This window comes from Lagenorhynchus albirostris, chromosome 7 (genome assembly GCF_949774975.1).
Source record: "Lagenorhynchus albirostris chromosome 7, mLagAlb1.1, whole genome shotgun sequence".
Lineage (NCBI taxonomy): Eukaryota > Metazoa > Chordata > Mammalia > Artiodactyla > Delphinidae > Lagenorhynchus > Lagenorhynchus albirostris.
This window is the reverse complement of record NC_083101.1, coordinates 18,189,284-18,211,121: the sequence shown is the minus strand read 5'-3', so window position 1 is coordinate 18,211,121 and position 21,838 is coordinate 18,189,284. Positions and strand designations below refer to the sequence as shown.

The 21,838-nt window shown below is 49.5% G+C and overlaps 1 protein-coding gene across 1 annotated transcript in view; it reads left to right on the top strand.

The window, feature by feature from the left end:
• PAPPA (pappalysin 1) overlaps positions 1–21,838 on the top strand; it is a 250,562-nt gene that overhangs the window by 30,210 nt on the left and 198,514 nt on the right. The window contains exon 2 of the mRNA XM_060153316.1: positions 1,916–2,978. Coding sequence (XP_060009299.1) covers positions 1,916–2,978 — 1,063 coding nt within the window. The remainder of the gene's footprint in view (positions 1–1,915; positions 2,979–21,838) is intronic.

Sequence of the window (21,838 nt, the reverse complement as noted above, 5' to 3'; positions counted from 1 at the left end):
AGCTTGGGAACAGAAGATCAGACTTAACCAAACATGTGGGGGGAAGCTCATTCAGTCCCCTCCTTTCCCAGGTAGAGAGCCAAGACCCAGAGGAGGTACTTGGTGATTCGTCAAGGTGTGAGAGCAGGTTGATGTTGGAGGAGACCCTGGCCATTACGTGAAGGATTATAGGACAGGAGTGGTGGTCGGAGAGGTGTAGGCAGACTTCTACCGTCTATGTCAGCTGCTAACAGAGAGAGTTACACAAATTCTAAGGCGCCAGTGACCACAGAGGAGTACAGACTGTGTGGGCCTCCTCTACCGATTTTGCTGGAAGCCGGCTGTGCTCACTTCATGAGTGCTAATGGCAGATGCACACTCAAAGTTATGGTGACCGCAACAGTTCTCCAGCTGAAAGTAGGGACTGTGCTTCTAAACGAGCATCTTTTATTCATTCTCCTGTTCCTCTCTTTCTCCTCCCACCTGGCCTCATACATCATCCAACACTTAAAATGCACTCTTAATTAGAAAGTCTTTCCCATCCAACTGGCTGTCCATGCCAAGGACACTGGGTATATTCCAGAAAGACTGGGAATGGGGGTTGGTGAGTATAAAAATAATTAGATCCAGAGAGAATCTGCTAAGTGACTTCCTGAGGTTCCCAGAGTAAGTCTAGAGATGTCTGGCTTGGAACTTTCCCAAACACCCAACTAAACCTTGGGACACCCCCAGGCAGGTGGTTTGATCCAGATAGATCCCTGGTGGCACTGATGAGGGAGAGGGAGGTACCATAGAGTTAGTCCCTGGGACAGTGGACCCAGGGTCCGATGGATCTGGGATCCACTTACCAACCAGTTGACCTCAAACCCATCCATCTCTTTACTTCCTTCAATTTCTGTTTCCTCCTCTGTTAATATCAGCACCTTGGGGGTGCTACACGGATTAAATGAATTAATGCATACACGGACCTTAGCACAACGCCTGACCTGCGATAGAGGCTTGGAAGATTTTACTTAATGAAGGCATCCCCAACATCCTTTTATGTTAAGAGGATGCTTTTTATTTTTTGAAATATTAGCATTCGTGTTAGAGAAAAGCAAGCTTGAATTGGCTCTCAGGAAATTTGTCAGGGACTCTATGTAACCTAACAAATGCCTTCCGTTCGCTGGGTCTCAGCTTCCTTACCTTTCGAGCGAAGGAGTTGGAAGTGTTTAAAAACCTTTCCAGCTCAGATAGTCCGCCTTTCTTTGGGGGTGGATGTCGGGGCTAGCCAGGACTCCTGTTACAGTTAGAAGCTTTACTAGTAGCTTTGCAGCCCTCGACCCTCACTTCTCCAGGGAACGTTCCCAACAAGCCACCACCGCTGATCATTGATGAGTGCTGGTGGCTGATGTGCGCCCAAAGTTGCGGTGACGGTAGTCAGAGCTGTCCGTCTAAATGAGCATCTTCTATTCATCCTCATCTCTTTGATTGTTCTCTCACCTCTTCCTCTCACCACCTATGTCATTCTACACTTAAAATACGCTTTTAATTAAAAAAGTCCGCTTCCCCATCCAACAGTTTTGCAAAATCAAAGGTTTTCAGATTTTAGTTATTATCACTGTTGTTTTCTTTAGCTCAAGTACCTATTCTGCAAACAAATATCTTTCTTGTATGCCCCATACTCAGAACCAAAAAAAGTGAAACCACATGGGTTAAAGTTGTGGTGAGCACCTCCCAAAGGTAACTCACCTGTGTTCTCCCTTCCTCTAGCCCTTGCCTTGCCCTAGAGGTGGTCCCGGAGGTTTGGCTAGTCACTGCCAGGATCCCACTGAGCACGGTTTGAAAACTTCCTGGTCTAGGGCATCCTGATGTAAATTTTATCAGCGAGAAATAATTTACCCTCCTCCTTCCTCCATCCTTTATTTATTCATCTTTCTCTTTTGGGGCCACATAGGGCTATATGACAAATGTTCTTATGCCTCACGTGACCGAGGATGGGTCGTGGGCATTCACACCGTCAGTGACCAAGGCAACAGAGACCCACGCTACTTTTTCTCCTTGAAGACAGACCGGGCCCGGCAAGTGACCACCATCAATGCCCACCGCAGCTACCTCCCAGGCCAGTGGGTACACCTGGCTGCCACCTACGACGGGCGGCTGATGAAGCTCTATGTGAACGGTGCCCAGGTGGCAACCTCTGGGGAGCAGGTGGGTGGCATTTTCAGCCCACTGACCCAGAAGTGTAAAGTCCTCATGCTGGGAGGCAGCGCCCTGAACCACAACTACCGGGGCTACGTGGAGCGCTTCAGCCTGTGGAAGGCGGCCAGGACGCAGCGCGAGGTCCTGCTGGACATGGAGACCCGCGGCCTCCACGCTCCTCTACCTCAGCTCCTCCTGCAGGAGAACTGGGACAACGTGAAGCGCGCCTGGTCCCCCATGAAGGACGGCAGTAGCCCCCGCGTGGAGGCCAGCGGCGCCCGTGGCTTCCTGCTGGACACGAGTCTGGAGCCTCCTCTGTGCGGGCAGACGCTGTGTGACAACCCCAAGGTCATCTCCAGCTACAACCAGCTGCCGCGTTTCCGCCGGCCCAAGGCGGTGCGCTACCGCGTGGTCAACCTCCACGACGATGGCCGTGAGAACCCCACGGTGAGCCGCCAGCAGATCGATTTCCAGCACCGGCAGCTGGCCGAGGCCTTCAAGCACTACAACATCTCCTGGGAGCTGGAGGTGCTGGAGGTGAGCAACTCATCCCTGCGCCGCCGCCTCATCCTGGCCAACTGCGACATCAGCAAGATCGGGGACGAGAACTGCGACCCCGAGTGCAACCACACGCTGACTGGCCACGATGGCGGGGACTGCCGCCACCTGCGTCACCCCGCCTTCACCAAGAAGCAGCAGAACGGGGTGTGCGACATGGACTGCAATTACGAGCGGTTCAACTTCGACGGCGGGGAGTGCTGTGACCCCGAGATCACCGATGTCACCAAGACCTGCTTCGATCCCGACTCTCCGCACAGGTAAGAGCCGGACTCCTCCCTCTTTTGATCCCTGCGCGGCTGCTGACGCCCAGTGGGGTTGCGGGAATCTTCCAGTTCACCCAGAAGATCGACCGAGTAATCACAGGGACTGTACCCCTTACCAGAATATTTACGGAGCGCCTCCTGCGGGCTGAGGGAACTCTTAGGACCCCGTCTTGGCGAGGGGCTCAGGGTCTGAACCGGGCCACATGGGCTGAGGGCACATATCCGCGTCAAAGAGCCGTGCTGTCCAATGCTGTAGTCACTGGCCACGTGTGACGGTTTACATTTAAATGAGTGAAGGTGAAATACAGTTTAAAATCCAGTTCCTGAGTCACACCAGCCACGTTTCAAGAACCCAGTAGCCGCCCGGGGATAGTGGCTACCACACTGGACAGAGTGATAGGACCGCTTCCGTGACCGCAGAAGGTTCTGTTGGGCAGTGCTGGTCGAGCTGGGATTGGCTGGGGCCGGACAGACTGGGTTCAGGTCTATTTCCTCACTTTGTGACCTCTTACAAGGTATTTCCTCACCTGTAAAATGGGAGTCAATGGTATCTACTTTGTCAAGCTGCTTTGAAGATTGAATGAGGGCACGTAAAGCACATGTCTCTTCTAGGGGCTAGCAGGTTATATTACCTCTTAATAAGCGTATGTGTCGTTTCTTGAACAATGAAAGGTAGCATGTGCCGTGTGTACAGGAGGTCAAAGAGGAACAGCTGACTTGCAGCCTGAATATGTTGGGGAAGGCTTAGGTACAGTTGGACCCCGGAGATCAAGTTGGGGGAGAGAGGAGGACACTCAAGGCAGAGGAATTTCATATACTGCTGAGAAGAGGGCGGAAAGGGGAGTCCTCTGTCTAATGCCTGACTTAGCCTCTGCCTCGCGCTACAACTCGGACCAGCAACCCCAAAGAAAGACCCAAGGGGGAGCCATGGGTGATCTGTATTTGATGTGGGACTCAGGGGAACTAGTTCTAAGCCAGAGAGACAGTCCATATCAACTTTCCTGATTTCCCAGATTCACGCTGAACTTTTCCATTCTGTCCAACTCGCAGGACCCTGGACTTGCTGATGGCTCGAGCACATTTGCCGACCTCTGCAGGTTTTCTGCTGACTCTCCTCTTTATGTCTCTCTCACAAGAGCAAGGGCCTCCCATGCATAGACAAAATACCTACGTGCAAAGGAATGACGATGCTGGGAGGAGAATGTCGTGCCTGGCACCAAGCCACAGAGCACGTCAGCTCAGCCTCCTGGCACCGGGCGGGCCCCTGGACTCTCACCTTGGCTCAGAGACAGGAGCAGCCCATGTGGGAAGAAGCCTTGGTGTGTGGCCAGTTCCTTCGAGGTCACAATGCACTTTCATCTCTGCTCTCATTTGGGCTTTGACAGAATTTGATGAGGAAGACTAGACAGGGTTAGCATTTGCATTTGACTGATGGGGAAATAGAGGGCCTTGGAGAGTGAAATGACTCGGCCACGGTCCCGGGTCAGGAAAGTCATTTGGCTAAATCACAAATGCAAGCCTTTCGAGATTAATGCAGCGTGTGCGCTACTGAGCTAGACCCCAGGAGTTAACGGTGTGCCCAGGCAGAGTGGGCGGGGGGGAGGCCTAGGGGCCAGGAATACTGGAAGTCATTCACTTATTTGTACATTTATTCATTCATTCGTTCAGGCAACAAATGTTTATTCAGCACCTACCAAGTACTAGGAAGGTGGGTACCCTCATCCCTGCTTTGCTGAAGGAAATCCGGGATTCAGAACACGGAAGGGATTTACCCCTTAGCTGAGGTCACTCAGCTACTAAACAGAGAGCTTGGATTTGAATCTTGGTCTGTTGACTCCAAAGCTCCCACTGAAGGGTGGGGGTGGTATTTTTAAGTCCAAGGAACAGTAAGAGGCAGAGTCAAAGGACAGGGCTGACGGGCAGGGTGGCTTTCCTGAAGCCTTGGGAGAAAACTGCTGAGTATGATTGAGTCAGGACCGAGGGCAGCTGGCCTTTGTGGCGGGCACTCTGTGCTTGGATGCAGGGGCCACGGGACCCCAGGTCCCGGATAGCTCACAATCAGCAGACAGAGCTGGCAGGCACCAGCGGCCTCGTCGTTTCTAAGTCACGGGGCCCCACGCCTAGGATGTCCGTGAGCAGCCATGTACCAGCACTCTGCCCACCACGCCAGGGCCTGTTTGTTTGCTGGCTGGAAAGTCATGTGTCCTGGGTGAGCCCCACCGGGAATGTGTCATCTCCTGATGGAGCTGGGGTGACAGCGTTCTGGCTGAATCAGCTCTCCCGTGTGCAGAGAGAAACCTGTGGAAATTTGTGGAGAAATACTTGCTTTGTGACTTAAAAAAAAAAAAGAGGGAGGGAAGGAGGGAGGAAGAAAGGCAGGGAAGAAGGGAGGGAGGGAGGGAGGAAGGAAGGAAGACCCCTGTAATAGAAAATTAGATTGACATTGTCTAGGTGATTTTTTTTTTTTTTTGCGGTACGCGGGCGTCTCACTGTTGTGGCCTCTCCCGTTGCGGAGCACAGGCTCCGGACGCGCAGGCTCAGCGGTCATGGCTCATGGGCCCAGCCGCTCCGCGGCATGTGGGATCTTCCCGGACCGGGGCATGAACCCGTGTCCCCTGCATCAGCAGGCGGTTTCTCAACCACTGCGCCACCAGGGAAGCCATGTCTAGGTGATTTTTAATGAAGAGCTGAACTTATCTTTTACCCAAGATGTACTCCTGCGTTGCCCGCCCCCCTCAATGGGTAAAGACAATAAAGACAATAATTCAGTTACTACTTCTCAATCTTTGGTGAAGAACCAGTTTTGTTTCCTATGCGTTGCAAACCAATACTTTTGTAATATACAGAAAAAATGAATTGCTATAAAATGAATTCTTCACCCCAAGTATGGTGAAGTGTTGTCAGAATTCTCCAGAAGTTCCTAAATGCCTTCTCTCCACTTCTGTACTTATTGTGACGTAGACTCGTGAGAAGCAGTTCGTGCACTGCTTACTTTGAGTAGCGCTGATTAAAATGCACCATTCTGAAAATTTATATAACGGTCCCTTGAGTAAAATAAGACCCACCAGTCATGCAGCTGGGCAGATGGGCAGACTCCATCAGAGAGTTACCAACTCTTCTAACACATTTGAGCTCATTCTTCATCTACTAGTCCTTGGGCCCCTTAGTCCACGTTCTCAGGAGTTCATGTGTTACAGGGGAGCACCCAGTCCTAGCAGAAGGCTGCAGAAGACATCGAAGTGGTGTCCAGTGTCAGACCTAGGAACATCCTCAGAGATCAGTGGGTCCAAACCCGTTTCCCCCGTAGAGGGGAGCTGAGGCCGAAGCTCCCATGGTTCATCAGTGGTCAGACTGGGGCTAAGGATGCTCTAGATTTCTAAGTCCTGGTCGTCTGCCGTGGCACAGCTTCTCAGAACTACCCTGACATTCTTGCCATTCCCAGTACCTGCCCCCGTCATGTTCCGTCCTTGCTCTCCTCTTCCCTAATATCCCTGAGCATTTGGGGTTTTTTTGTTTTCGCTTTTGTTTTTGTTTTGTTTTGCGGTATGCGGGCCTCCGACTGCTGTGGCCTCTCCCGTTGCGGAGCACAGGCTCCGGACGCGCAGGCTCAGCGGCCGTGGCTCACGGGCCCAGCCGCTCCGCGGCATGTGGGGTCTTCCTGGACCGGGGCACGAACCCATGTCCCCTGCATCGGCAGGTGGACTCTCAACCACTGTGCCACCAGGGAAGCCCTCCCTGAGCATTTGGGGTTATGAAGTGCTGAGTGAGTGAGTTTGGAAGAGAATCGGATAAGGGCCTTGGGTTTTCATGAGCCACTGCAGAGCTGTTAGAGCTACACTGGCCATGAGTTTTCCTAATTAAGGACAGCCAAGTGAGGATGTGTACAAAGAAGGGGACTGGGGCTGCGAGGGCCCCAGGAGCCGTATTGTATAACCACTTGAAGATGTTTGGCTTGGATGAGAAAGTTCTCTCAAGGCCATGACCATAGGGCCATAACACATGTACTTCAAGTCTCCAAAGGCCTGTTCTATGGAAAAGGGAGCAGAATCATACTATATGGTTTCTAAGCCATGGCTGGGACCAAAGTGATGCAATTACAGGAGGCAGCTGAGTAGCAGCTAATGTCATCCCTGATCAGAATGGTCCTGCCTGGGGAGTGCTTCTCTGCAGGTGAGTGAGTTTCCTTCCACCTGAGGCATGCACAGTGAGGTTGTAGCCAGGATTACAGCAAAGGTGGAGAAGGTGGCCTTGATGGTTGACCATCAAGGTTGACCACTGCACAGCCCAACTTTTTGCTGCTGTCTTATTCCAAGTCATTTTAGGGAATTAAATGGTGACTGTTTCTGTCCTCTCTAACAGGCATTTATTGGGTATATATAGCCGTGCGAGCCTCTTTCCTGTTCACGGGGGATGTTGCAACAAGTGGGCCATGTTTCTCACCATTGAGAGGCTTCCACGTTCATGGGGAACTCGTATTCAAACATGAGAAACTCTGATCTGTCGTTTTAGAGACACACAGTGGGTCAGGAGACCTAGAAAGCAGAGGTGTATGCTGACTAGGGAAGACAAGGCAAATCGGCTGGAGGAGGCATGATTTGAGTAGTCATCTGGGAACAGACAGCACCGAGAGAGAGACAGACAGACAGACAGACAGAGACACAGTCTGCACCAGTCAGGGTCCTAGCAGGAAACAGATGGCGTATTCAGACGGAATAATTCAGTAGAGTTGAAGGAGGGGCTATTTACAGCAGTGCAGGCAGGATTCAGCACAACCAGCAAGGCAAGGGTCAAGTACAGTGGGGACCCATTTCCATCCTTGGCCTGTAGAGGCAAGAGGAGGAAGTAGTTACAGAACCCAGAGAGAGCGGCTGAATGGCGAGGGTGTCCTGGTGGCAGCTGGGACTCTCAGCAGAGAAGAAGAGACAGGCTTCAGCCCCCCCGGGCCAGAAGGGAGCCAGAGACATAAATTTTACGTGATCATTCTCTTCCACCTTCTAGTCTCCTGCCAGCGCTTCCCGTTGGGGAACCACACTGGAAGTCATGAGGCAGAGGCATCTGTCGATGAAACACCAGGAGGCCAGCCTCCCAAGGGCACAGAGCAGGGTGGAGAGGGGTAGGGAGTGGATGTGGGTGAGCGAACAGAACACGACCAGAATGCAGAGAAAGCCAGTCCACGCAGAGGGTGCAGCCTAAGCAAGGAGGAGGGGCTTGGAGAATAAGGAGGCATTCAGTATGGCTGGGACCAGACCATAAGCAGAGAAGGGTTCAATTTGTCTCATGGAAAACTCTAGCCAGCCTCTCTCCCCCCGTTCATTTCCTTCTTATTTTCTTCCTTCCCTCCCTCCTTCCTTTCTTCCTTTTTTTCTTCTTTTCTTTCCTCTATAAGTACTGGTTGAATGTTCCTTTTGTGCCAGCCCTGTCCCCGCTCTTGGGGAGCTCACCGTCTAGTGGAAAAGACAGAATGAACACACCACTGCCATCACTGGTATGAAAGAAGGACCCCCAGTCTGAGCCAAGAGGAGCTGTTGGTGGGGGGAGCATAGGTCTTTTTATCAGACTGGACAGTTAGAAAAAGACATTCCAATGAATCTTGGCCATTCTCTACAGTCGTGGAGAGGAGCCAGGTAGGCAGAACTTCATCTGCAGCCCTTAGAAATGTCTACAGACAAGTGAAAGTGTACTTCACACATCTTTTTATAAATGAAATGGAAAACCTGGATATTAAGAGAAATCCCCAGTATCAGGAAATCCGGGGGCAGCTGACACTTTGGGCTGTACACACCCCACTGTGGGAAGGTGTTGCAAAACACCCACCAAGTTCCTGCGTGGACCCCTCCAGACTGCAGGCTCTGGCGCTGTTAGGTGAACTTCACCTTTGTCCTTGAACATCTGTTCAGATGGAGTAGGACAGATAGAGAAAAAGAGACTTCCCTTACACCCTGATGGCTCCCAGGGAAACCTTTTCTTTGCCTTCTCCTTATTTTTAATGTAGCAAGGGCATTCCCCTGGGGCCATGCTAATTTTTTTTTTTTTCTTTTGGACCCAAGTTGGCGTTGCTGGCATCTTTGGAAAGGGCTGGAATACGCCTTGAGGCAGCCTCCTTGACCCCTCTGCTGGCGTCGGTAGTCCTCGGTCTCTTCCCCTGCCCCTTATCAGTAGCCATTAGATGCTTTGCCTTCTAATGAGAAACTCTGTTGGGGTCTCTCACTTCTTTTCTGGAATGATCTCATGGAACATACACTTCCTTCTCCCCTGGTCCTTCCAAATCCAGCAAAGTTGGGTGGAATCCAGGACTCTGCGCTGAAAGGAGCAGTGGAGCGGTCCAGCCCATCTTGCTGTAGACGCGGAGAGTGAGCTCCCAAAAGAGGCAGCACCGACCCACACCTCACAGAGAGAGTGGGGCCCCGGGGTCTCATCTCCTACTCCCAAGGCGTTTCAGTCCACTCCATCGCCTTGACGTCTTAGCCAGCAACTTGAAACTCGGAAAAGATCTATTTAAGATGGTCCTGTGCTTACTCATCGTCCATATTTTTGTTAAGGCACTTCGATATCCGAGGTACTGTGATAAATGCCCTAGGGATCCCAGATATAATCTGTGTCCTAGAGGTACTTGTATGCTGTGGTTTAATGACATTTTGTTACCGTCATTCAAGAGATGGCAAGAGAGCAGATGATTCGATTCCAAATGAACCACACAGATAAGGCTTACACGAGCTCTGAGAAAAGGCAGGTTCGCCATGGTTTGGAGAGATTAGGAAAGGTTTTCTGGCAGAGAAGTTTCCAGCGTTCATAGGCTTTGGAATGATAGAAAAGAGCAAGGTGAGAGCAGAGGGATTGAGGTGGGAAGCTGTGGGGAAGATACAAGAAAGAGGCGGGTCTGCTCGGGACTTCATGCAGGTAGACGCTCCCTTTTGATCATCAGGTTGTAGAGCTCCCACAGTCAGACTGAGACAGAATGAAAGAAGAATCCAGGGGAAATAGATTCGAGCCCTGAGTTGGCAACGTCTTAGCTATGCAGTCTCGGGCAAATCTCTTAATCTCCCTGAGCCTCCATTTCCACATCTGTTGAAAGGGAATGATAATAATATCTGACCGCCAGGATCACACAATTGCCTTGAGGGTCACATAAAATAAAATATCCCAGAAAGAGTTCTGGGAAGAGTTAACCAGCACGCGGATGAAAGAAGGCATTGTTATTTTTTCAGTAACTTTGTTCATTCTTTTCCAGTAATCATGGAAGAGAAATTGCTTGGAATTTTATAATCAGAATATCTGAGTTTATTTAACGTGACTAACGTTCATTAAAGCAATAGCAGGAGTCAGGCCTGGTGCGGTGGAGAAATGATGGGTGTTGGAGACTGACCAGGGTTTGGGTCTTGGTTCCTTGTCTGACCTTGGCCTGTCTTTCAGTAACAGTTGCTGAGTTCTCATCGGTAACAATTGGGTGAGAACAGCTATCCTGTGGCGTGTCATGAGATTTAAATGGAGCCGTGGTGTGTGACACACCTGGGACAGCGCCTGGCACATAGGAGGTGCTGGGGAAATTTCCGTCCCTGCTCGCATGCGCACGTGGGCTCCTCTCTGCAAGCTTGGTTTTACAGAGACTGCAGGCTGATAAAGAAGGTCTGGCTGAAACTGCAATACAAACACTGAGGGCATTTACCCAGATTACTTCCATTCTTAAAATGCTAACTTTTTTTTTAAGGACTGGCCACAGAATTGGTCTCTTTAAATGAAGACCACATAACTTATATCAAACTCATTGAGCTTGCACACTAGTTTACTTTGAAAACACCCCAAATGCCTAACTGTGTTAGAGGATGCATTTCCACAGCATGGAACGGTCCCAGGCAGCGTTGGGATTGGTCATAGTGGGTGGTATGCTGATTTGGTTGAAGTTACTAGATTTTTTGACCACGTCCAGCCCACATGTGTGCTTGAGTGTAGATACACAAACACCCTATCCAGGCCCCCTCGTCCACATGGTCCCGTTCCCTTTGATTCGGTCTGGGTTTCCCTCCTGCTTTCCTTCTGAACAAAGTCTACCTTGACTCACAGGTTCCCTCTGTGACCCTTGTGCACATGTGACTTTGGTCTTTGAGAACAGATGAGGGGGGTGATGGAGAGCAGGGGAAGAACTGCTCGTGGGCCCTAAAGTTGTGTTTAATGAGGTGCTCACGACAGTGACCTATGGGGAAGAAAGGGGGATCAGGCAGCCCAGCAAATAAATAAGAATAAAAGTTTCAGAGACACAGTGGATGTGAATCCAGCCACTTAACATTTCTGTGACCTTGAATGAGTCTCTTCCTTTAGCAGAGACTCAGTTCCCTCCTCTGTAAAATCGGGAATGAAAGGAACATTGGGTGGTTTAGAGGATGCAGTGAAATTACACCCGGTCAACCCTTTGGGCGGCACCTGGCACTTGGTTAACACTCAGATAACAATGGTTGTTTGGGGATTTCCTGTCTCTGGGAAATCTTCTGACCTCTGACATGCACATCCCCAAACTCCCAGCCCCTCTCAGATCCTGAGCCCCTCACTAGAACCTCCAGGCCGGAGTGGGAGTTGGATATGACCTAATCACTCTGTATTACCAAGGACCCTTTGATTTTGGCTCCTGTAGGTTCCATTTTTAAAAGATTTTCTTTCCTCCAAAAGCCATGCTAAATGCTAATGTATTCACTCTCCGAAGAGATAAGCAGCAGGCCACATGAAGTGTATGCATTTCCCACAAAAAGCAAAGGCACGTCCGGGGTCCCAGGGTCCCATTGAGTAGTTTCCACGCACACGTCCTAGGGAGGGAGCTGGAAGCCAGGCAGGTGCCCACAGCGTGCTCAGGACCCTCTGGGCAGTGTAGGATGGGGCTCGTTTTCCACTAGCGCCTGGGACCCTGGCCACAGCGCACCCATCTCAGAGTTTACACGCGAAAGTTGGAACCTTTTCTCCAGGATACACCAGGGAGGCCCCCGACATGCCAGGATTGGAGCTACTCCCTCTCTCATGCCTTTCTTAGAGGTGTGTTTCCACCCCCAGTTCCCTGGACAGGGGGATGGAGCTTGTGGTGCCCTTTCGAGGGCCTCAGAGGGAGGCAGCCTGGTTTTGTTCCACTCTGGGTTTGGCTCGGTCAGCACCCTCATTTTCCTTTCCGCATCCACTGATGACACTGACCGCTCATGACAGCCTCAGCGCTCAGTCAGACGCCCTTCCAGGTTAGGAAGCAAAGCGGTTGGGAGTGTGAGGGTGGGTTGAACAGACACCGGTACATTTTGTTTCCATGAAACACGTTTCCCTAAATTGATTTCAGCCCGGCTGGTACCTTCACACTCACCGCTGGCTGATTTTCCACCTCCTAAGAGGGAACCCCTCACACCTCCGCTCTCACTTTCTGCAGACACAAAACCACTGAGTGGACAGCAGTGCGTGTCGCTCACGGGTTTGTCTGCAGACCTTGAACAGGCTCCCGTATACCCGTTTTTATGGAAGGGCGTTTTCTTTCTCCTTCCCTCTCTGCTTCTCTTTCTCTCTCTTTTCCAGGTTCTAGGTTGTTTTGTCGGTCTGGTGGTGGAGGGTGGAGAGTGAGGGGATTAGTGTCTCTGTTTCGAGCTTCTGATGTTTGTGATTCCAGCCTTTTTTGAGCTCAGCCAGCCACAGCTGTCAGCCTTGAGCTTGGCTTCTCACTGCTGAACTGTGTTTACAGCCACCGAGGGCAATGGTGACTGCCACTCCAACAAAGCCTGGAGTATCTCAGAATTGTACAGAGGGTGAAAGAGTGACATGAGGGAGTTTGCCTGTGGCTTGGCACGGCACGAGGAAGGAAGTGACTAGATCCTTCCAGTAACTTCGTAGCCAGCATGGAGTAAGTCACTTCTACGACTTCAAATTCTGCATCTGTAAAATGGGAGACTTGGGATAGAAGAGTTCTGAGGTCTGTTCCTGCTCAGACATTATAATTCTGGTACCAGGCTTGTGGGACTGGAGCTAGAGTAAAAAAAGGGTGGGGGCTCGGGGCTTCCCTGGTGGCGCAGTGGTTGAGAGTCCGCCTGCCGATGCAGGGGACACGGGTTCGTGCCCCGGTCCGGGAAGATCCCACATGCCGCGGAGCGTCTGGGCCCGTGAGCCATGGCCGCTGAGCCTGCGCGTCCGGAGCCTGTGCTCCACAACGGGAGAGCCCACAGCAGCGAGAGGCCCGCGTACCGCCAAAAAAAAAAAAAAGGGAGGGGGCGGGGACTTAATATTGAAAAAGGTAGAAATGCATTGACGCTGGAGGCATATTAGGGCAATAAGACGGTCCCTACCTTCAAAGTGTTTGCCAGCCCCTGTATCTAATTGAGTACGACGTGTATGCAGAAACACTGAAGGAACAATTTCACTCTGTGACAAGTTGAAAAAAACATCCTACTCCTGTCACTCAAGTCATAGCAGTAGCCTAAGGAAAGAGCCCCACCCTGGGCAGTCTGCATGTCTGCTGTTTTCTTTTCCCTCAAGCCCTGAATGTGGCATCCTCTTTCCAAAAATCAATTTGAATTTAATTCTACTTTCGGCTGCCTGACATACAGTGTCATACTGTCCAGCGTTATTTCCCCATATGTGACCTCTGACTGTCACATGACCCTTTGAGAGCTGTCTCTTTTTTAACCCCTCAAGAGACCCAAATTTGTGGCAGTCACTAGACTTGTGCAAGGTAATCCAGAGAGAGCTACAGCTCTTATAACAACTGTATAGTTCTCACTTTAGCTACCTCTGTGATTTGCTGAAGGCTAGGTGATTTGTCTGGGCCCAGACTGAAGTCCAGAAGTTGCCCTATTGACTTGTATTGATGATAATGTTGTAATTCTTGCTCTGTCCTCCCCAAATATAAAATTGTTGGGTCAATCTTCACATCACTTAAGTTTTACATGGCTAAAACTTAGAGCGAAACTACGTGGTCTACTGAGATATGCCTGTACCTAGAGCTCTGTGGCTGCTACAACTTACAACATCGAGGCGATTTGTCTTTATTTAACTGCACATCAAGCGTAAGACCAACCACAGGGCTGTCAGCAAGCTGTGTATATTCTTCTTAGTGTGGTCAGTTGTATTATTTATCAATTGTGGTTTTGATCCTCCAAGAAGAAAGCCAGGAGGTGGAAAGAAAGAGCTGAGGGCCCTGGAACTCTATGCTTCTGTTGTGAAAGCAATAATTCGACATGCAATTATCACGTTACTGTCCTGTTACTTTTGAACACAGCATCACACTTGGACTGTTGGTCTTCCTTACTGATCAGGGGATTCTTCAAGTTTAATGGCTTCTCTGAAAACAAGTAAACTTGGAGTCCCTGGGGCTATCAAAGCAGAGATTGTAGAGCCCCCAGGAGAAGATATTAGGAGAGTGACTGTTCATTCGTGCGTGTGTGTGCGCGCGCGCACGTGTGCACAGGCATGTCTACCAGGTGCAGGCACAGTGCTAGGCGCTGGGGGTACAACAATCAGCATTTCACAAGATAGGTGTGATTCTGCCCTCCTGGAATTTCCTGCCGGTAAATAAGTAGCTAGTTGGGTAAGTGCTGCTGTGGAGAAGTCCAGGGTGCTGAGGGAAGAGCGGATGGGTGCTTGACTCATTAGGGGTCAGAGTCGCTTCTAGACTGGGTCCGAAAGGATGGGTCACGTTAACCAAGGGAGTGGAGCTGAGCTTTCCGGGAACCAGGTGTTCTGACACTTTGCCTTCTGCCCCAGAAGTCTCGAAAAGCCATTTTGAAAAGACAAATGAAAAAATAGGAGCTGAGTAGTTCCTAGTGAAAGGCATTCATTTTAAATTGGTGTCCTTTACTCTGAGATCATTTTATTGTTTCCTTTAGAGTCCTACTCCAGTACCCTTTATTTTATTACGTGAGGGCCAACATATAGGAGGGGTTCACCTTTTGAATGTTTTATTTATTTGTCAAAATTAGAAATTGCTACTTTCACCTCTTTTTTTTTTTTTTTCCCGGTACGCGGGCCTCTCATTGCTGCGGCCTCTCCCGTTGCGGAGCACAGGCTCCAGACGCGCAGGCTCAGCGGCCATGGCTCACGGGCCCAGCCGCTCCGCGGCATGTGGGATCTTCCCGGACCGGGGCACGAACCCGTGTCCCCCACATCGGCAGGCACACTCTCAACCACTGCGCCACTAGGGCAGCCCTCACCTGAATTTTTTAAGATGATCCAAATATCTGAGGACCTCTCCATTAGCCCACCTTGCCTCTCTGAATCAGCACCTTCCTCTGCTCCTATCCAAATCCTTAGGGTTCTCGATCCCCCCCATCTCCATTATGATCCTATTGTGCAGGGAGCTTCAGGCCAGTGATTTTCCTAAGGGTTGACCTTGACCTTCCACATGACATGGCAGAGGGCACAGCCCCAGAGTGACAGAGCTGATGGGCCTAGAGTTTAGGGCAGCAGTGGTAGGGGTGGGGAGAGTGGAGTTGATGTGTAGAGTCTGAGAATCATGAGGGAGGGACACTCCAGTAGGGCCTCATCAGGAGCCAGACCCATCGTCTCACCTCCTCTCACCCCCGCCCCGAATGAACGTCAGATTGTTCCCCGTGCATAAATGCCTCTCCTTCTCAGGTATTCTCACATCCACCCACTTTTCTGCAAGCCACTGCCAATGCCTTTACTTTTATCCCTCTTCTATCTAGTCCGTCTTCCACATTCCTCCAGAAAGCTCTTTGGAAAGAATGAACCAGATCATTTTATTCTGGTCCATAAAAGTCTGCCAGGGTCTCCTTAAAGCTTTCAGGACGTTGCCCATCTTCCATAACCTGGCGTACAGGGTCCTTCCTGATATGGCCGTCGCTGACCCCTCCGGCCTCATCTTGTGAAGTTGCTCCCATGCTCCCACCTGTGAAACCGCACCAGAAGACTTGTAGTGTCTCAGTCTTCTTAGGCATTTTCAGGCCTCTTGGCTTTCTGGAGCTTTTGCCCTTTTCCCTGTTCCCTACACTTGGTCCAGGGTTTATTCTTCCTGTGAAAACCTCAGTGATATCTTGTCCCCCTTCACCTGGATAGGTGTCATTCCTCTGTGCTTCCATCACGTTCAGCACTCCCTCTGTTATAACATATATCGTAAGAGAAGGTAAGAGAATAATAGTTAGAGTCTGCGGGATCCAACAGGCTGGGGACCATATCCTGAATTTGACATCTATGAGTGAAAGGGAGGATCTTGGAAAAGTGGTGTCACCCCACTGAGCCCTGGTTTCTTCCCCTGCAAGTTGGGGATACTCATACTTAACACATAAGGTTTTTGTAAAGCTTCAAAGAGATAATATAAAAAAGGACTTCAACAGTGCCGGTGTATAGGAGACTCCCCCAAATGGCAGGTTTTATTAGTATTATCACATTGTGTTGTGATCATCTGATAATTTGTCTTGCTTCCTTCATAAAACTGCTAACTCTTTGATAGTGAAAAGTGTTTCTCATTCATATTTTATGCCCAGTTTCTAGCTTAAAGTATGGTATATGATATAATCTCAATAAGTATTGGAGAATGAAAGAGGAAAAGACTGAATAAATAACATGCAAGGAGAAAGGAAGTTAAAAAGGAAAGAATGAAAGCGGGCAGGCAGGCAGGGAGGGAGGGTAGAGGAAAGGTAATGAAAGAATGACTTATTCAGTAAAATAATGAAAGAATGGTCAATTTTTCAGTTGATCCTTCATTGGTACTGTTACATTTTTCTGACATTGCATGTCAAGCTTCCATATAAAAGCTGTTATTTTTGAAACCAATCATTCAGGATTCCGAGAATTTAGTAAACTCTCCAAGCATTTTTTTCCTGTGCCTCTTCTTACAAGAGAGGCAGCGTTAGGCATTTCTGACAATGAAACTAAGCAGGAGAATAAAGTCCAGATCATTAGGGCCCTTGGGATAAAAGTACAAAATCCAGGTTTTAGAACTGGTCACAGTTTGGAGAAATCTTGTTATTTGGAACAAGGATATGGATGCAATAAACATTCTGAGGTTTATCTCGCTTTAATGACTTGCTTTGAGTGGCTTTGATCTTTATATTTGATAATCACTTTCAAATGGTCTGGTGTGTTCTGGAAGAGTGGAGGAGTGGTTCACGGACTTGAGATCCTCCTTAGGAATGACGGACTGCAATCAGAATTGGGAAGGAGGCAGTGTTACAGGACTTTCTCTATGACGTGTAGAAGCAGGGCAACTGCCTATGAGGAAGATAAACATACTGGTCCAATGATGGGAACAAGGGTTCACTGATGGAAGGGAGACGCCGTGAGCGTTGGGACCTAAGATCAATTTCCTCTAGCTCCGTGGGCAAGCTACATAGAATTGTGCATGTTGGGGCCTTTTCATGAGTTGGGCACTCTTTTTTTTTTTTTTTTTTTTTGCGGTACGCGGGCCCTCTCACTGCTATGGCCTCTCCCGTTGCGGAGCACAGGCTCCAGACGCGCAGGCTCAGTGGCCATGGCTCACGGGCCCAGCCGCTCCGCGGCATGTGGGATCTTCTCGGACCGGGGCACGAACCCGTGTCCCCTGCATCGGCAGGCGGACTCTCAACCACTGCGCCACCAGGGAAGCCTGAGTTGGGCATTCTTTCAGGGACTTTCTTGTGTATTACTTCCTTGGATTTTTATATCCCGCTTTCTAGGTTGAATTTTGTCGTCCCCATTTACAGATGAGGAAATTGAGGTTCAGAGATTGAGTCCCTTCTCCAAGGTCACAGGGCCACTTGGTAGAAGAGGGAGGATTTGAACCCTAGTCTGCCTGTCTCTTAAGATGTGGCTTTTTTCCAAAAGATAAGTAAGGCCAAGGATGGCGACAGTCAGGTCTTGGTGTGTAATTCCAGAAGAAAATAGTAAACACAAAAATATGCGTAACCAACTTTGACATACGTATGCCCCACTTTCATGTCATTGATTGAAGAATAGACTTAAGTCCAGAACCTTTCTATCTTGAATTCTACCTAAGAACATTTAATTATGAATGTAACAGAGAGTCTTACTGTGTAAGACTCTTCTCTGCATGGGCTACAAGGAGAATAAGGGTCCAAGGTATTCTATTTAAATGTTACACTGTCATATTTAAATAAATTTCCCTTAAAAAAAAAAAATGTGGCTTTTTCTGTAGCACTCTGCTGCCCTTTCCCTTAACTTGAAAGAGTTGTCCCCAGCCTCTGGCTTGGAAGTGGCCTGTTCTCAGCTAGGAGCATCTCAGACAGACCCTCCTCAAATTGAGGGCATCAGCACATGGCTGACACCATCCCTGTAACCCACCTGCACCTGTCAAGGGCCCAGGGAGCAGGACTTTGGCAGGGCACCTCTCAAAGATCTCAGCTATCATTTCTGCAGTGGGGAGTCAGTTTGCTCTGAGTGGGAATGGAAATAGGTGCTGGTCAGTCTTGATCTGGGCTCACTGGAATCCGTACCTCTGACCAACCATCTTTACAATGGGAGAGCCAGTGTATTATGCTTCTAGAACTGGAAAAACTTGAGCCTTTCGTGACTCCATTTGAGGGATTGTTGTTGTTGTTCTGCATTTTGAATGTAGTTCCCTTTTGCTTCTCATTCAATAAAACAGGCCCTGACAGCCCTGTCACTGAGATTATTACAGTGGTACCATCTCAGGCCAGTGCATTTCGGAAATATGTTGTTGGCACTCACCAGCGAGTGAGATGCATAAAGAAAATATTCTAATGACAGTTGAGTTGAGAGAGCTTTGATCTCCCTCCAGAACTGCTCTCATGGCTTTGAAATGCAGTTTTGGCAGAGGGGTAAAGTCTGGGCACCTTGGCTGGGCCCCCCCCCCGAAACTGACATTGCAGGGGACCCACAACCTTCGCAGGAGGAGCCAGGTACAAGAGCTGTGCAGGAAGAAAAGAGACACCAAGACACCCCTTGACAGGCAGTTGGGGAGAGGATCTAAGTGAGGAGGGACTTTCCAACTTAGCCCAACGTTTCCCGAACTCTATTGGTTATGCTGTTATTTGATTTTTGGCAAAGACAGAGGGGGGACGGGGGGAAAGGATTACGGTCAAATATGTTTGGGAATACTTCATATGCTCTCTGTCTTATTCCCATTTTGTATATTAAAGGCTCTGAAAATTCTTGCAATTAAAAAATATATGTATTTTAACCTTGTTTAACAGAGCGTGTCCAAAGCCATCTGACTTGAAAACCCTTTTCCTTTAAATATGCCTCTGCTTCTTGTGGATTTAGCCTGCTATAGACCGTGATTTGGAAAACACGCCTAGTTCACACGCTCGCTGAATAGATGGGGACTCTGAGCTTCAGACTAGGCAGCTGAGCATCATGGGAATGGGCCAGAAATCCAGGCAGTGTAGGTTCTGCACAGGGTGTCCAGCTGAGGAGGAGGGTGGATGCTACAGTCCTTCCCATGCCTGACTCTCCAAGCTGTGCCCCCTTGCAAGGAGCTATGTCCCACCCCCACCCCCCGAAGGGAGAGGTGACTTTATTAGTTGGTGCAAAGGTGCTGTCACATACAGGTTAGTGAAGAGAGGGCTACACCCCTTATTTGATACCTTGGGAAAGTCGCTTCACTTGCTTGAGTCGTGGGCTTCCTCATCCTGTTTTGAAGTTGTGCAATTTACAGGAGAGATAGGTGCTCGAAAGCTGCCAGCCAGAGGTAGCTCTGTCTCTTGAAGGAAAGTTTTGGGGAGACACAGAGATGATAAAGACTTGACTTCTACCTGCTTGAAGCTTACTGCAGCCTGATGGAGAAGACAGTGACGATAACAGAGCAGGGCGATAGGTACTAGAATCCAAAGTAGGGGACTCTGGGGAGGGAGAAGTCATCTTCAGCTAGAGGTGGTATTGATGATTTTGATGTTGCTAATGATTTTCATTGTAATTAATATAATAATAATGCAATAAAAATAGCCTAGGCTAGTCAATGAGTGTCTTCAAATGTGCCAGACACTGTGCGAGGAACTTTTTCTGCACTGCCTCTGGCCCTCCTGACACCCCTGAAGGGTGGACATCATCGCCCCATTTTACAGGGGAGGGTGGTCCGGAGTGGCCACATGGTATACATTACCTGTAAGCTGAGCTTAGCAGGGAGGGTAAGATTTTAAAAGGCTGAGATTCAGGAAGAGAGCTCATAAGGCAGAGAAGAGAAACTGATGGACATGCTTCATGAATGGGCATGATTGGGGAAAACCAGAGGTTCTCGGGATGAGGAAACCATAGTAACTTGAGTTGGAGTTTGTGGGAGGGAGAAGAAGATTGGGTGGTAGGGATGAGACACTGAAAGCCGAGATGGGGAGAGCCACCCGGACGGCAGACTGTCAGTTTAGGTTTCTTCCCAGTAGGAGGAAATAGGAGACCAGAATATGGAGGGGACTTTTTGCCAGCGTGGCGCTCATTTCATCCCTCTGGTATCCCCATGAGCTAGCTGAGACTCAGAGAGGCAGGGCAGCTCGCCCATGGATCTAGGTCTGTCTGTCTGTCCAACTGAGTAGTACCTGCGCATAAATTAATAAAGACACAGAGTTTGGGATTTGGATTGATTTGGGGGTGTAGTTTTTTTTTTTTTTAAAGAGATTTCGCCAATTTGTAGTATACACAGGGGGCCAAGCTCCCCGCAGTGGCAAATGGGAAGCAAGTGGCCCTGAGCAAACCCTTTTCCCCCTCTTATCAACCCATCTCCCTGAACCCTAAGGATCCTTCTCACTTTGACCTTCTCTGCTTCCTCCTCCATCCATCAACAGAGGGAATAAACAAACCTTAAAGAGATGGGGGAGGAAGGTAAATACATGGATTCCTGTCCCTAGGATTTTCCCCCCAATACTTTTGGGAGACCCCCAGCTTGGCTCTGAACTGGTGGGAAGACCTCAGCCAGCAGAAGGAAATCTTTTGGCCACAGAGCCGTTTTCCTTTGTGTGCCCCGCCCCCCCGCAAAAAAGAGCCGGAGAGGAGAGGGGCCAGTGGGATCAGGGGCCTGAGTGGCCCCTCTTTTGGGAAATGGGGGCTTCTCAAAGTGTGAAGAGAAAAAAAAACACCCACATACAAGCAAGGGACAGGCCTCAGTATCCCACATCTCTGCCTTGGGCCAGGACGAATACCACCCCCTGAAAAGATTGGTTTCTGCAATTATATGAGAATAAACAACCAATTAAAACATCTCCCTGCCCCTGCCCCACCCCTGTCTTCCTCTCCTGAAGCTTTCTCAGCCTGGAGCAAAGGGGCAAAGAGGTGACTTTCTCTAATAGCATTTGTGTTCTCTGCCTGAGAGGACGCTTGATGGAAATGGACAAATCAATTAGAAAATAATAAATAATGTGGAAAGGGCCGATCCAGGAAAATTTTGGCTTCTCTGTGTTTTCATTCTCCTCCCACACATTGTTTCCTTTCACAGTGGCCCTGAGTGAGCTTGGACTTGAGGGTGAGGCTGAGGGAAGAATTGGACACATCTAGATTTGGACTTGGCCTTGTCTGTATTTATGTGATCTCTGAACCCCTGTTCCTTCATCTGCAAGATGGGGATAAATAATAGGAATTGCTAAACATTTCCCGGGGGTTTCTACGTGCCAGGTATTATTCTAAGCCCTTTACACTTTCTTTATTAGCATCCTAAATCCTCAGAACAACTCTATGAGGTAGATACTATTATCATCCTTGTTTTGTGTATGAAGAAACTGGGGTGCAGGAAGTTAAGTAAATAGCCCAAGGTGACCCAGACATCCAGTGGAAGAGCTGGATTCAAACCCAGGACTCTGGCTTGAGAATGAGCCATCCTACCCACTCTGCTACGTGACTTCGAATACTGCAAAGAGGGCGTCCCTGGTGGCGCAGTGGTTGAGAGTCCGCCTGCCGATGCAGGGGACGCGGGTTCGTGCCCCGGTACGGGAGGATCCCACATGGCA